The sequence below is a fragment of the Gopherus evgoodei genome, chromosome 1 (assembly GCF_007399415.2).
Source record: "Gopherus evgoodei ecotype Sinaloan lineage chromosome 1, rGopEvg1_v1.p, whole genome shotgun sequence".
Taxonomy (NCBI): Eukaryota; Metazoa; Chordata; order Testudines; family Testudinidae; genus Gopherus; species Gopherus evgoodei.
In genome coordinates, this window is record NC_044322.1 from 369,249,056 (window position 1) to 369,265,761 (window position 16,706).

The window sequence follows — 16,706 nt, forward strand, 5'->3', positions numbered from 1 at the left end:
ACCTTTTCTAGTGCCAGTATATATTTTTTGAGATGAGAAGACCACATCTATATGCAGTATTCAAGATGTGGGCATACCATGGATTTCTATAAGAGCAATAAGATATCTGTCTTATTCTCTATCCCTGTTTTAATGATTCCTAACGTCCTGTTTGCTTTTTTGACCGCCGCTGCGCACTGCATGGACTTCTTCAGAGAACTATCCAGGGTGACTCCAAGATCTTTTTCCTGGTGCATTGTAACTAAATTAGCCCCCATCATATTGTATGTATAGTTGGGGTTATTTTTCTAATGTTCATTACTTTACATTTATCCAGATTAAATTTCATTTGTCATTTTGTTGCCCAATCACTTAGTTTTGTGAGACCTTTTTGAACAAAGGCATCTTACCGCTTCAGAGATCTTACGAAATTGGGAGAAAGTGACAGACAAGCCACAATTTCTGCAGCAAGGAAGTTGGTAGCAGTGCTGGATGACCAGAAAGGGAAAGAAGCCCCTCAGAGACGTGACTTTTTGCGCCTCAATCTAGCCATTAACAAGGGCAAGTCACTGGCCAAGCTCCCACTGCATGAGGACAGTTCCAACAAGCGTGTCAAAAGACCATGTTGAAAAACACAGATCTGGATGTCTTTGCACATAGTGAACCCAATATTGGACCACCATTGCAACCTTGATTTACCACTTTGTGTATGCTTCAAGGGCCCAATGGTGTCTGAGTTATTCATGCATGTACCAGAAGGGGTCACTGGTATTTGTAGTCGAAACAATCTTCCCTGCACAGAACTGTGTCCATGCCGAGCCAGTGAAGGCTGTGATGGGGGGGAGGGATAGCTCAGTGGTTTGAGCATTGGCCTGCTAAACCCACAGTTGTGAGCTCAGTTCTTGAGGGGGCCACTTAAGGATCTGCAGCAAAAATCAGTACTCGGTCCTGCTAGTGAAACAGGGGGCTGGACTCAATGACCTTTCAAGGTCCCTACCACCTTTATAAGATAGACCTATCTCCATATATTATTATCAGCTATGCTCTGTCAACAGACATCAGAATGATAATGATTATCTATCTAGACTAGAAATGTCACCAGCACTATTATACTTCAATGATACCTGAACACACTGATTATGAGATTTTGTTTTACCCTTTAGATTATTGTTACAAAGCTCTGAGGTCTCAAAGACATCTAATTGTATGTCTTAATATAATACATAGTGCCATTAAACTAACAGAAACCATAGCAAATATTTCAAAGTGGTCATTCTAATATGTTGATGGTGTCATTGTTAATCCTCATTTCTATGGTAACGGCACCACTTGACAGTTCCATGGCATACCTCCTCTTAAAGAAGACATCATAAGCTTTCAAATGATTTATGAGGCCTGTGTGTGTGTAGAGAGGGTAATTTAAGTCAACCACATTAGTGTTGTCTACTGCTTGCCTACTGGAAGTGTCTCCGTCTTCCCACTCCAGCACTGCGGGGTTGAAGTAAGTGCAAACATTTGGGCATCATTAGATCTCTCAGCTGAGAGGAGGGTCACATGGGGCCAGTCTGCTTCTCCAGCTCCATCACATCGGGCTGTGAGGCTGACACCCCTTGCACAGGCTGGGTTGTGTACCATGCAGGAAGCACAGTGTTGACAAAACTTCGTTTCATTGGGGAAATGCTCTCTGTGAAACTCATTTATTGGGCCCTGCAATACAGACTCTCTCTCTCTCTCTCTCTCTCTCTTTGGCAACATGATGGGGTTTAGCTCATCCCACTTCACTCTGCTCTTCACAGCATCGGCAGAAACGTCTGCTACTGACACCAAGGCACCTTGGAGGCTGTTCTTCCTCCCCACAATCTCTAGGTAACGTTTCTATCTGGCTGTCAGACCACTATGGTATATTAGCTGAGGATTGTGACAGGCTGTCAATCTTGCCTAGTGCACCCCCTGTGCCCAGTGATTTTGGAGCTGGATAAGAAACTAGAACTAGCTCACTTGGCTTTTAACACATGAGGAGTAACTATGTCTCTGAACAAAGACAGAGTCGAGAGGAGGGGGGAATGCAGATGAGAGAGAGAGTGAAAACACCCTCCAGAGCGACTGATCCTAACAGCACCCCAGTGCAAGAAGACGAGCGACTGGTATCCGGTAGGAGTTTCAGCTGCCTCATCAGTTGAACATAACAGCTTGTGACATTCATGAGTTGGGGCATCTAAGAGGTGTCATGTAAGAGATCAATAGAAAGCTAACAACACTGATCATTAATATTATTGTGTGATGTACATATGGAGGGCAAATTCAAACTTACAACCACATTGGGAATGATGTTCCCAAAATGCCTCTGTCAGGCAGGGCTGAAGTTACTCCATTCTAGAGAAAGAAATATGGGATTTCCCGGGTATGTTAAGAGAAAATGGGAATGCAAACAACCTAGAAGTACACAGGACCATCAAGATAGCAGAGGAAGGAGACTGCAGGCACAGATCAATTTGCAGTTCAGCAAACACCAGCGGAGGAAGTAACCAGCATGAAACTTCCTTTAGCAGGAGACTCCACGTCGCCTTCCTCACAGCTTGACTGAACTTTACTGAGAGCTGTAACCATCTGAAGAATCCGTTTAAAAGATTCACTGAAGGGGGGGCAACGCCCTGCCCCTGGTATCTTTCACTTGAGATGATAAAGAAACCGAGCACTCTGGACTTTGTAGAAGATCCTGATCAGAGGGTTGGTCAGCCATTGCTGGAAGGCAGGCCGGTAAGGAAACTGCCTTGCACGAAGGCTGTGGCTTGTTTTGTTAAGTCTTAGCCTCTAGAGCAGTGCTTCTCAAAGCCTTTCCACCGCTTGTTCAGGGAAAGCGCTGGCAATCCGGGCCAGGTTGTGTACCTCCCACGTCTGCAGGTTCGGCCGATCACAGCTCCCACTGGCCGCGGTTCACCGCTCCAGGCCAATGGGGGCTGCGGGAAGCACGGCCAGTACATCCCTCAGCCCGCACCGCTTCCCGCAGCCCCCATTCGCCTGAAGCAGCGAACAGCAGCCAGTGGGAGCCATGATCAACTGAACCTGCAGACGCGGCAGGTACACAAACTGGCCCGGACTGCCAGGGGCTTTCCCTGAACAAGCGGCGGACTGGCTTTGAGAAGCACTGCTCTAGAAAGCATTTTTCACTTTTATTTGCTTGTAACCATTTCTTACTCTAGCCTTTATGCTTGAACTCAATTAAAATCCCATCTCCTTTTGTTAATAAGCGTATTTTACTTTTCATTTAAACCAACCCAGTGCTGGGTTTGATTTAAAGTGAACGTTAACTCCATTTAATGTGGTAAGCTGCTGGGTAGGGAATCTTTGGAGGAGCAAATGAACCTTACTAACTCTCTGAGGGGTCCAGAAGAGGGCTGGATGTTGCAGAGCTCACAGTTCTGGGAAAGTTCAGGACTGGGAGTGTGTTGGGGCCATGCCTGTGTAAGGTCACTGGGTGACAGAGATGAGAGTGGGACTTATGTTGTAGGCAGGCTGTTGGGGTCAGAGCACTGAACCAGGGCTGCACAGCTCACAGACACACGGCAGACTGCACGCTTCTATGCTGGCTGGAAGTGTGCAGACAGGAGAATCACAGCATTGCAACATTTTGTGGCACTCAGCATTACAGAGTAGGCGGTGACACAGCCCCTCATTGGTCTGGGTGCACCCCAAGATGTGACAGAGACATAGGCCTCGGACTGCCCCAATGTACGTGGGAACCAGCTAGCGGAGCCGTTGGATCCAGAGCTTTCCTGGTCACAGTGGATGTTGGATCCCTCTGGGGCTGTGATAACCTCAGCACAGAGTCTGTCTGGATGTCGGTAGGAGTGGTGATTGATGGACATCTTTCCATGTACACCTTGGAACCGGTACCCAAACTGACAGATCTATTTGTGACACTTTCTCCTGCTCAGAAGGCTTTTTGGGGCCTAAATCTTTAAGACTCTAGTGCAAGGACTCTCCTGACTTTTTGAAGGAGACTGGGAGGGATCTCTTCTCCTCGGTGCAGCTTTGGAAGAAGGTTTGTCGCTAAGCTGATAAGAGTGCCCCTTACTCGCATAAGAAGTCATCTCCTTAGGCCTGGAAGTCTTGGCCTCGACTCTTGTGCTTGGAAGGGTGCCGCCTGTTGACTGAGGCTGATGTACAGGGGTCTCCCCAGCCCAGATCTGATTGAGATCTTACAGTCATCTCCATCAGGTGTTCTCTACATCTCGACCCCCATGCATGCTGCGAGGGAAGGAGCGGCAAATGCTGCATGTAGCCAGGATGTGAGCCTTGGCTAGGCAGTGCAGGCAGCATTGGTGTTCATCACACACTGAAAACGAATGGGGGCAGGAGATGCAATATTTGAACCCCAGAGCTCTGGGCATAATCCCAGCTCCCAGGGAGGATTTCTCCAGGGCAGGGAAATACAGCTAACTAACAACATTAGTATTTCAGACAAAAAGACTACAAGAAAATACAATTCTTTAAAATATATTTACAAACTGAAGCTGTTGAAGGAATAAGCCATGCACACAGAAGATCCCAACTCAGGCCACGTAGTGGTAAGAAGGAATTGGAAAGGTGCAGGTCCGCCCCATCCTTATGCCGTCGGTTCAGAGCATGAGGAAAACAACTACCTGTGTGCGGCCCAATGGACACTACTTACTTAAAAATCTCCAGACCCAGGCGCATGGTGCACCTGTGTACCCACGTGTGGGATGCACAGGAAAGAAAGTTCAGTTGTTTCCCACAGAAACAACAGGAAAACGTGGCCATTGTATTAAAAGGATGAGCAATTATCATTATTACACTTTTCATCCCAAAGGGTCTCAAGGTAGTTTACAAGTTTAGGAATCACCTAACAACTGCCAAAGACCAGCCATCTCTCAGATGGAGCAGGAGCAGGACAGGAAAAGAAGACTCCCATAACCAAGTGAAACTGCAGTGCTAATGTAGGTACAGTGGCCATAAATTAGGTGCTTTTGGAACAATGTTTTCTAGGGTCATGAAATAGCAACACTGATATTTACTCTTTTTAAAACGCGCTGGTGGATGACTCAGTGGCAGCACAGCCACATTCCTAAGAGTGGAAGATTTTTTTCCAGTAACTTACTCTCTGAATGAATTTATCCTGAAACACTGTACTAGTGCTGCTAACTTCAGACCTGCAGCAAAAGGACATCTTTGATTGTGTCTGCATTCCTTTGACTTCTGTCTTCACTCCAAACACTGTTCATCACACTGCTCATTCCACTGGCCTGTCTATTCCTGGCAAACAGAGCAAATGCTACTCACTGCCGCAAGTCACCCTGAACAAACAGTTTGTAGTTATTTTAAAAAAGAATTGTTTGACTGATCTAAAAAAACCAAACCAGGAAACTTCAAGACATCTGGAAAACTGAAACTGCCCTAGAAAAACTGGGACATGTGGTCATTATAGATTTAGGAGGACTGAATTTAGTCAGAACAAAAAATTACACAGGCTCCTTAATACCCCAAGTGTGCAGCACAAGGAGGCAGGGATGCTAGTAATAAATCACTGCAAATGAATAACAAGCACTAATAATGTTGCTCTTTATATTTTCAGCGTGTTCTGAAACATGAATTAATCCTCCAAACATCCCTGTCAGGTAGGGGAGGGAGTGAAAAGACGGTTACTCACCTTTGTAACTGTTGTTCTTCGAGATGTGTTGCTCACATCCATTCCAGTTAGGTGTGCGCGCCGCGCGTGCACGTTCGTCGGAAACTTTTTACCCTAGCAACTCCAGTGGGCCGGCAGGTCGCCCCCTGGAGTGGCGCCGCCATGGCGCCCAATATATATCCCTGCCGGCCCGCCCGCTCCTCAGTTCCTTCTTGCCGGCGACTCCGACAGTGGGGAAGGAGGGCGGGTGTGGAATGGATGTGAGCAACACATCTCGAAGAACAACAGTTACAAAGGTGAGTAACCGTCTTTTCTTCTTCGAGTGATTGCTCACATCCATTCCAGTTAGGTGACTCCCAAGCCATACCTAGGCGGTGGGGTCGGAGTGAGAAGTCGCGGCACGGAGCACTGCAGTTCCGAAGGCCGCATCCTCTCTCGACTGCTGTACCAGGGCGTAGTGGGAAGCAAAGGTGTGGACCGATGACCAGGTCGCTGCCCGACAGATTTCCTGGATGGGCACACGGGCCAGGAAAGCCAGCGACGACGCCTGCGCCCTGGTAGAATGCGCAGTCACACGGCCCGTAGGGACATGGGCCAAGTCATAACAGGTCCTGATACAGGACGTAACCCACGAGGATAACCTCTGGGAGGAGATAGGAAGCCCTTTCATACGGTCCGCTACCGCCACGAAAAGCTGGGGGGATTTGCGGAAGGGTTTGGTCCTCTCTATGTAGAACGCGAGAGCTCTACGGACATCCAGCGAGTGGAGCTGCTGCTCCCTGCCTGAGGAGTGAGGTTTTGGGAAAAAAACCGGGAGGAAAATCTCTTGGTTGACGTGGAAGGCTGAGACCACCTTGGGTAGAAAGGCAGGGTGTGGTCTCAGCTGCACCTTGTCTTTGTGGAAGACCGTGTATGGGGGGTCCACCACAAGGGCTCGGAGTTCCGACACCCGTCTAGCTGAGGTGATAGCTACTAGAAAGGCAGCCTTCCAAGAGAGGTAAAGCAGGGAGCAAGTAGCTAACGGCTCAAAGGGGGGCCCCATGAGCCGGGACAACACCAGGTTAAGATCCCAGGTTGGAGCAGGGGGACGGACGTTAGGGAATAACCGTTCCAGCCCCTTAAGGAATCTCGCCTCTGATCCCTCTCCTTTTTTGTCCTCGGCTTAAAAGCCTTACAGATGCGGCACTTGTCAGATCTGTGCGATTCCCCGAGGCACTTCAGGCACGCTTCGTGGGGATCGCTGGTAGGCATGGGCTTCTTGCAGGCCGCACACTGCTTGAAGCCTGGCGAAACAGGCATGAGCCTGGCGCCCGGTGCCGGGAAGGGCTAAGCCCCCGGCAAGAAACTACTTAACAGCTATTTACTAAACTATCTACTTAACAATACTAATTAACAACTATCTATAGAACTAGAGATAAGCGATAAACAAGCGATAGAAACTAGGAGAGCTAGGGACGTGGAGGACAGCTATGCCGCGCTCCACAGTTCCAACGACCGACACGGCGGTAAGAAGGAACTGAGGAGCGGGCGGGCCGGCAGGGATATATATTGGGCGCCATGGCGGCGCCACTCCAGGGGGCGACCTGCCGGCCCACTGGAGTTGCTAGGGTAAAAAGTTTCCGACGAACGTGCACGCGCGGCGCGCACACCTAACTGGAATGGATGTGAGCAATCACTCGAAGAAGAATCTATGGTTTAGAGCAGGTGTCTGGGAGGAGGGGAAGGGAGACACCTTCCTTCTGTTCCTGGCTCAGCTGTTGACTCACCATGTGACCTTGGCCACATCTCCCCACCCCTTTGTTCCGCACTATTAGCCTCTGCAAAGTGGGAACAGATAGTTATACTTATTTGCAGATGTCGCAGTGGATTTTTAAAATACCTACACGAGCTCAGATGAACTGCATTACAGATATGAGAGAGATTCTCAGTATTGAAAATACTACAGGAGAGATCTCCTTGCCCCTCGCTGCATCTCCTGTCTCGGGGCATGAGCAGCATGGGGGGGTAAATTCTGGGGTGTGACACAGCTCAACGGAGAGGCTACTGCAAATTACAGCAACCCTGAAGCCACTAATTTACACCCAGGAACTGCACTGGCCCCGGGCAGCTCACAGTCTGAGCAGTGCAAAGGTGGTGTAAGCCATCTTTATCCCATCTCTGCCTGGGCTGAATCAGACTGTTCCTTTCCACCAGCACAGTGCACCTTGTACCTGGCATTAGGTCATTATCACCTTGGAGGGAACAGAGACTGCTACCAAGGCAATGCGCAGTACCCTCCAGACTTTCCTCCTCCCAGTACACACCAGCCCTAAGTCTATGTAGCTTGTGGGAGCTGAAGAGATCACAGCACCAGGTGGCCTGCCTGCAATCATGAATATCAAGCTATTACCAACACATTTCACATTCAGAAATGACCTGCCCACAGAGTCGCTGAGTCACAGTTGCTGTGGGAGCCACTTTGAATTTCCTGACTTAAATTCTCCACCCCAAGCCTCATTACCATCCTTCTCTGACACCCCCCCCCCCGACTCTAGACCCCCGGCTGCTCTGCTTTAGTTACCGATAAGTTGGGCACATTCATTCTAAACTGCTATTTTCAATTGCTTGTAATGTTATCAGAAAAAAATCTTCAGACTGAAATGTCTTAACCTTGATGTAACCACAAAGGTTTAAAGCTAAACCCTACAGAGTTATCTACATGTAAAAAACTCACTACCACAACCTTGAGCCAGCTGGGTGCTGGTTTGATCCCCAGCATAAAGCAGAGTAGCTTAAAAATGCTCTATATCACACCACTGCCAATGTGGCCTTAGGGCGCTGTTATGGTAGCCAGGGATGACTGGGGTGCAAGGATCCAGTCAACACCTCTCCCCAACTGCAGGGAGGGGTATCGTATGGGATGTTCCCCATAGGATGACTCTCCTATGTCCACTACACCAGCTGTATGGCCGCATTGTTTGTGTACTAGGGAGTAAAGTGGCCTGAACTCAGAGGAGAATCTGGCCCATCGCACTTCCAAACGCTGTTCAGCTGGGTTTTGCAGTCCTAAGTCAAAACTAGCCTAATCTTGGTGGTTCAGCCTTGGTTTATGCCCAGGAGCGGCACCAGACTTTCTGGCGCCCTAGGCAGAATTCGGGGGGCAGCATTTTGTGTGCTCCCCATGGGGCACGCGGGAGCTTCCAATTCCACTCCCATCACGCCGCCGAAGAAGGACCCTCTGCCGAAAGCTGAAATCCCCAGTCACAGAGCTGCTCAATTGCCTGCTGCTGTTTTCCGCAGCACGTCAGCAGAAGGTCCTTTCTTCGGCGGCGTTACGGGAGTGGAACCGGAAGCTCTTGTGCGCCCCATGGGGAGTGCACAAAATGCTGCCCCCCTGAATCTTGGTGCCCTAGACGACTGCCTAGGATCGATCGCCTAATGGAAGCACTGGCCCTGTGTGTGCCTCGTCCTCAAGGAGGAATATGAGCTTTGCTAAAATCACGAAGATTTGGGTTTGAAACAACTGACATTATGAAAATGTCGCACAAAACATCTACAGAGCAGCCTTTTCTGACTGACTTCAGTGCAAATAGGCCGGCGCGTCCCTCCCGTTAGGTGTGAGGAATTCCCTTCCTTTTGTCAGCCTTAGTCAGTGACCTGACCTTTGCCCCAGAAATCTACCCCTGGCCACCTCATAAACCCATCCCAGAGCACAGCCCTTATACTAACACCCCGTCTCCAAACCTCCTTTCCCAAGCAGGGGGCCGGAAAGAGTCTCCCTCTCTGCTCTCCCGTCACTGTATGTGCTATAGAAATAACCCAGCCAAATAACAGCTTTGCCACAGCACAGTCTGGGGGTTACTCTAGTCACAGACAGGAATGGCTCTCCTCTCTGTAGCTAATGAACTCCTCGCTTCTGCTTGGGCTGGCCACTGCCCCTCCTCATCCTCTGTCAATTCTGTGCTGTCCCAGGGAGCTGCCTCCTTTGGTTTCTACGCTTCATGCACATTTGGGGCTTTTCTCGGAATTTTTCAGCTACATATCTTTGAAGTCAGAAGGGTATCTCACGTGCAAGAGGAGCACCTCCAAGCATTACCCCACCATCCTCCTCAACTCAGGCATCCCATATGCCTCTGCTGTCCATGGGCTCCTCCTCCTGCATCACTTACACCTGTAACTATGCGTTGTCAGCTCTGACAAATTGCCTTATGGAACAGCACAGCCTCAGAACTACTTCTGCTGAAATCCCCATCCAGAGCTAGGTCTCCGCCCCATGCCCTTCGACTCCTTCTCTGCTGGATTCCTCCTCCAGACTTCAGGTCCCCTCACCTTAACTACTGCAGCTCCCTTACCCAGTCTCTCAATTTTCCAGTGCTCCAGATATGCAGGATGCTGCTGCCTCTATCTGTTGCCTTCAAACAACTCCACTAGCTTCCCACTAATCTCAGAATCCAGGAGAAAAGAGACCTTTATTTTACTGCCTTCCCATGGTTACATTCCTCCTCTCAGCCCCTTCATACAATATCAGTGACAGAAACATCTCCTCTGCAGCTCCTGCCATCTGGAGCAGTCTTCCTATTACTCGCCATCTCGTTAACGCACCATCTACTTACAAATCTGACCTTCCAACTTCTCTCTTTTCCTTGCCTTCCTTATGACTGACAGCTGCACTTCAGTCACTCTCTGAATAAAAGTATGTACACTGTTCTGTATGACACACTCTGTAAAGCATTTTGGGAAGGACACTTGCTGTACAAAAATAAAGTGGTAGGATGGAGTATTTACCGCAGCTCCCATGAAAAGGTCATCACTAGTGCCGTCCAACATGCACTTCCCCTACTCTGGGTCTCTGCCAAGGCTCCACATGACAATTTCCTTTAGCCAGTCTCTCCCACCGACTCTGCAAATTGCAAAGAGACAGAAGGCAAAACAAAACACTCACAGCTAACCCCTCACCATCCCTGCAGAACAGAACATTGCGCCAGCTCCCGCCCTCTTGCCTGCCCATCTGCCTAAGTCCTTAGCCAAGGTTTCCATCGGAGATATGTAAAAACCTCACACAGGGATATTGCACCTGATTGGCCCAATTCCTGCACGCAGGGACACAGACCTATCTCACTGTGTGTGGCACCAATTCCATACGCCTGGCTGATTCATAGGCATAGCTTTCAAAATGCAGTAAGCACAGAAACACATCAGAGTCATGGGTACTGGGAGCAATGGTATCTTGGCCCCAGCACCAATACTGAAAGGGGCTGGTTACTGCTCATGCTGCTGGTAACACTACTCCAGGAATGAGTTCACGGGAATCCTCTGGCCTGTGTCGCGCAGGAAATCAGACCAGATGATAACAGTAGTCCCTTCTGGCCCTGGAATCGATGACTCTTAATAATATTTTGCACTTCTGTAGGATCTTTCATTCAAGGCTTAGTACAGGCAGTGAAGAAGAACATCATATTAAGTCAAAACAGCAGAGGGAATTTAGATAGGCAGAGTATAATTATCCAAACTGGAATTTAGTCAAGAAAATTTAGCCATGATGGTAAGTTCCACTGGCCACTTGTCAAACTTTTCAGACAAGCACCTTTGTGCTTTCTCCCACGCAGCCCCATACGTTTGGGAGGCACTCCCCAGAGACATCCACAAAGTCACCTTGTTATCCTCCTTCAAATCCTTCCTCAAAATTCTTCTTTGCCTGATGCCTACAAAAAACATGACAATGGCTCGGCTGCTGGTGTGCGGAGACCATGGCCTGTCATGCTGACCAGCACTGGCTCGTTGTTCACTTGCCCTCCCTCATCTGTGTCCATCTGGTGTCTCTTGTCTCATACTTAGGCAGTCAGCTCTTTGGGCAAGGACTGTCTCTTTGTCTTGTGTTCGTACAGCACCTAGCACGATGGGCTCCTAGTCCATGACTAGCAGTCCTAGGTGCTACGGAAACAAAAGGGATAAAAAAGTAACTTTTCAGATTGTCTGTAGTCTCCATTCTTTGTCTGTGCCTGATCCCTCGGGATGGACTCAGAGCCCTCCTGAATGTAAAGACAGCAGGGGCCAGCCTGAGATGCTTTGAGAGGGACTGACAACTTCCTGGAACCAGAGTTTCCGATGTAGAGGCCTGGGGAACCACTAGAGAGGTTGATCTCTCACATGTGCATGTAAAACATGACGCTGGCTCAAGTGACCAGCTTAACAAGGCCATGCGAGAACGCTGAAATCAAAGTAACTTCTTCAGCCAGACACAGAGACTGCCTGAAACAGCAGGCTCTGCGACACACTGGAACAAGAGAGGGGACAGGAACTCAGCAGAAAGGTAACTTCCCCCAGGACCTAATCACACCAGCCACGCCATCAGGAGCTGGTTCAGCCGTACATCTACCAATGTGATCTACGCCAGCATGTGCCAGCAATGCCCCTCTGCCATGTACATTGGCCAAACCGGACCGTCTCTACGCTAAAGAATAAATGGACACAAATCAGACGTCAAGAATTATAACATTCCAAAACCAGTTGGAGAACACTTCAATCTCCCTGTTCACTCGATTACAGACCTAAAAGTCGCAATATTACAACAAAAAAACTTCAAAAACAGATTCCAACGAGAGACTGCTGAATTGGAATTAATTTCAAACTGGACACCATCAAACTAGGCTTGAATAAAGACTGGGAGTGGATGGGCCATTACACACAATAAAACTATTTCCTCATGTTTATTCCTCCCCTCCCCCCCGTTCCCTACATCTCCTTGTCAATTGCTGGAAATGGGCCATTTTCATTACCACTACAAACAGTTCTTTTTCTCTCCTGCTGATAATCACTCACCTTAACTGATCACTCTCCTTAGAGTGTGTATGGTAACACCCATTGTTTCATGTTCTCTGTGTGTATATATATCCTCCTACTATATTTTCCACTACATCCATCCGATGAAGTGGGGCTATAGCCCATGAAAGCTTATGCTCAAATCAATTTATTAGTCTCTAAGGTGCCACAAGTGCCCCTGTTCTTTTTTCCTCAGCACTGTCGCTCATTAAGAGCATCACCGAGGCACACACCTGAGGGCTGTCCTCCCAGAGCTGCTGAGTGAGGTTCAAGAACTTCCAGAAAGCACAACCCAGTGTGGGCCCAGCTTAAACCAGGTCTCTATGAACCCACCAAATCCACTCCCTCTACTATGCCCCAGACTCCCAGGGAACAGAACTCCAAGGAAGACAGACAGGGAGTGTGACTATAGGGTGAGAGGATAAGTAAGTGGATAAAGCACAGCACTGGGGGTCAGAAGCCTGTGTACAATTGCCAGGGCCCCCCACAGATTTCCTGTGTGACTCTGGTTAAATCTTGGTGTTTCAGCTGCCCATCTTTAACAGTGGGATGGTCCTTTCCTACCTCAGAGACGATGTGATGATAAAATCCACTAATGATGGAGGAGTTCAGATACTGTGGTGATGAGGACCACGTCACTGCCTAGATTGGCTCCAAATATTCTCTCCCCCCTCTTCAGGGAGTCTCTGTGTATTCATACGGGAGCTAGCAGACCAAACTTTGCAAAGGTGGACTGAGGAGTTCTTACTGAACAAGGGCGCAGAATTGTCCTCCCGAAGCACACAGCAGTGTCATGGATACTCGGATGAGAAGGTAGATGTACAGAACTCCTGATTGGCTCGCCAGAGAGCTCTCAAATGGAAACATTATGGACACATGCCAGAACATCAATCTTAGCCCTAGTGCAGCCAGACCTGAGGTACTGAGGGCTGGTCTATACTGAGGGGGGTGTCGATCTAAGATACTTCGACTTCAGCTACGCTATTCATGTAGCTGAAGTTGCGTATCTTAGATCAATTTATCTTGGGTGCTCACGGCGCGGGATCGATGTCCACGGCATCCCCCATCGATTCTGCTACCGCTGCTGGCTCCGGTGGAGTTCTGGAGTCGATGGGGAGCGCATTCGGGGATCAATATATTGTGTCTAGATGAGACACGATATATCGATCCTCGATAAATCGATCGCTACCCGCCGATAGGGCGGATAGTCTGGATGTACCGTCTGACCCTGGCTAATGGATAACTGGTTTAATAGGGGCTCAGTGCGTAGCCTATGGCTACACTACAGCTTAAGTTAACATAAATTATGTCGTGCAGAGTTGTGAATTAGCCACTCCCCCAGAGTGACATAATTTATGCCAAGTTAAGTGCCAGTGTGGATAGGGCTAAGTCAGCGGGAGAGCTTCTCCTGCCAACACGGCTACTGCCATTCGTGGGGGCTGAGTAATGAAGCCAACAAGACAGAGCTCTGTCAGTTTAGAGTGGCTCTAATAGAGGGTTTACAGCGAAGCACATGCACTGCCTCGCCATAAAAGCAGCAAAGAATCCTGTGGCACCTTATAGACTAACAGACGTTTTGGAGCATGAGCTTTCGTGGGTGAATACATGCATCTGACGAAGTGGGTATTCACCCACGAAAGCTCATGCTTCAAAACATCTGTTAGTCTATAAGGTACCACAGGATTCTTTGCTGCTTTTACAGATCCAAACTAACACGGCTACCCCTCTGATACTTGACTGCCTCGCCATAAGCTCTCTAGTGTAGACAGAGCCATATCCTAATGCAATTAGGTAGCTGAGTGGAGATGCATGTCCCCTAGAGTGACTGCCAAAGGATACAAAAAACCTCAGTGATTTTCTAAGCAATTTTGTCCTACGCAAATAAGACTCCAAAACTCTTATGACACCCGTACGACTGGAGAATTGCTAACATTGTTCCTATTTTTAAGAACGGGAAAAAAAGTGATCCGAGTAACTACTGGCCTGTTCGTTTGACATCTGTAGTATGTAAGGTCTTCGAAAAATTTTTGAAGGAGAAAGTAGTTAAGGACATTCAGGTCAATGGTAATTAGGACAAAACACAACATGGTTTTACAAAAGGTAGATCGTGCCAAACCATCCTCATCTCCTTCTTTGAGAAGGTAACAGATTTTTTAGACAAAAGAAAAGCAGTGGATCTAATTTACCTCGATTTCAGTAAGGCATTTGATACGGTTCCACATGGGGAATTATTAGTTAAATTGGAAAAGATGGGAATCAAGATGAAAATTGAAAGATGGATAAGGAACTGGTTAAAAGGGAAACTACAAAGGGTCATACTGAAAGGTGAACTGTCAGGCTGGAAGGAGGTTACGAGTGGAGTTCCTCAGGGACTGGTTTTGGGATCAAACTTATTTAATCTTTTTATTACTCTTATTACAGAAAGTGGAAACGTGCTAATAAAGTTTGTGGATGACACAAAGCTGGGAGGTATTGCTAACACAGAGAAGGACCAGGATATCATACAGGAAGATCTGGATGACCTTGTAAACTGGAGTAATAGTAATAGAATGAAATTTAATAGTGAAAAGTGCAAGTTCATGCATTTAGGGCTTAATAACAAGAATTTTGGTTATAAATTGGGGACACATCAGTTGGAAGTAACAGAGGAGGAGAAGGACCTTGGAGTATTGGTTGATCACAGGATGACTATGAGCCGCCAATGTGATATGGCCGTTAAAAAAGCTAATGCGGTTTTAAGATGCATCAGGCGAGGTATTTCCAGTAAAGATAAGGAGGTGTTAGTATCGTTATACAAGGCACTGGTGAGACCTCATCTGGAATCCTGTGTGCAGTTCTGGTCTCCCATGTTTAAGAAGGATGAATTCAAACTGGAACAGGTACAGAGAAGGGCTACTAGGATGATCTGAGGAATGGAAAATCTGCTTTATGAAAGGAGACTCAAAGAGCCTGGCTTGTTTAGCCTGACCAAAAGAAGGTTGAGGGGGGATATGCTTGTTCTTTATAAATATATTAGAGGAATAAATACCAGGGAGGGAGAGGAATTATTTAAGCTTAGTACCAATGTGGACACAAGAACAAATGGATATAAACTGGACACTAAGAAGTTTAGACTTGAAATTGGACGAAGGTTTCTAACCATTAGAGGAGTGAAGTTCTGGAACAACCTTCCAAGGGGAGCGGTGGTGACAAAAGACATATCTGGCTTTAAGACTAAGCTTGATAAGTTTACGGAGGGGATGGTATGATGGGATAGCCTAATTTTGGCAATTAATTGATCTTAGATTATTAGCAGTGTAAGCCGGTCGTGTCGGGGCTCGTCCCCCTCAGGCGCGGCGGGGAGCTAGGGCGCCTCCTTACGCACTGCAGTCCAGGTCAGCTTAGCCCCTCGGCAGGTGTTGAGCGGGGTATAATGTCTGTAAACAAGGTAGAGCCCCGGCCCTCTAGCCGGGGTCGGGGCTCTCAAAGTAAATAAGCCCCAGCCCTTGGACAGGGCGGGCAGAAATAGTTCAGGCTCAGGTCCCTAGCAGGGGCTGAGCAAACCCAGTATCAGCCCGGGCCCTTGGCTCGGGCGGGGCACCAAACACAAGTCTAATTAGCCCTGGCCCCTTGGGTCAGGGCAGAGCAGTGACAAAGTCAAAGGGGCCCAGCCCTTGGTCCGGGCGGGGCACCAAACACAAGTCTAATTAGCTCTGGCCCTTTGGGTCAGGGCAGAGCAGTGACAAAGTCAACGGGGCCCAGACCGTGGTCCGGGCGGGGCACCAAACACAAGTCTAATTAGCTCTGGCCCTTTGGGTCAGGGCAGAGCAGTGGCAAAGTCAAAGGGGCCCAGCCCTTGGTCTGGGCGGGGCACCAAACACAAATCTAATTAGCTCTGGTCCTTTGGGTCAGGGCAGAGCAGTGGCAATAGGCGGGAAGAGGGGGAGTCTGCCACCCGGTTACGGGTGGCAGGGGGAACGCAGGCCCTCCCACTCCACTGCGTTCCAGCCCGGGGCCCTAGCAGCGGTCAAGACCCGCTGCGGTCAGTGGGGATCCTGGCAGCAACACACTGACATGGGTTCGGGCTCTTCCGGAGCCAAACCAGGGTTGGCTACCCCCGGGCTACTTCCGACCTCCACCTCTCTGGGTTGCCGGCATCGTCTGGTGGGTCCCAGACCATAGGTTCCTCTGGGTACCGGTCGTGGGGAAGCTCAGGCCACTCCTCGGGGTATCGGGCACACGGCAGGTCAGGCCGACGTTCCTCCGGGTACCGGGTCTGAGGCAAGTCCAGCCAGCTCTCCTC

At 48.7% G+C, this 16,706-nt stretch overlaps 1 protein-coding gene across 1 annotated transcript in view; it reads right to left on the minus strand.

Annotated features, from left to right (window-relative positions):
• SHANK3 (SH3 and multiple ankyrin repeat domains 3) overlaps positions 1-16,706 on the minus strand; it is a 727,758-nt gene that overhangs the window by 380,950 nt on the left and 330,102 nt on the right. The window contains exon 12 of the mRNA XM_030541199.1: positions 9,350-9,391. Within this exon, the coding sequence (XP_030397059.1) occupies positions 9,350-9,391 (42 nt within the window). The remainder of the gene's footprint in view (positions 1-9,349; positions 9,392-16,706) is intronic.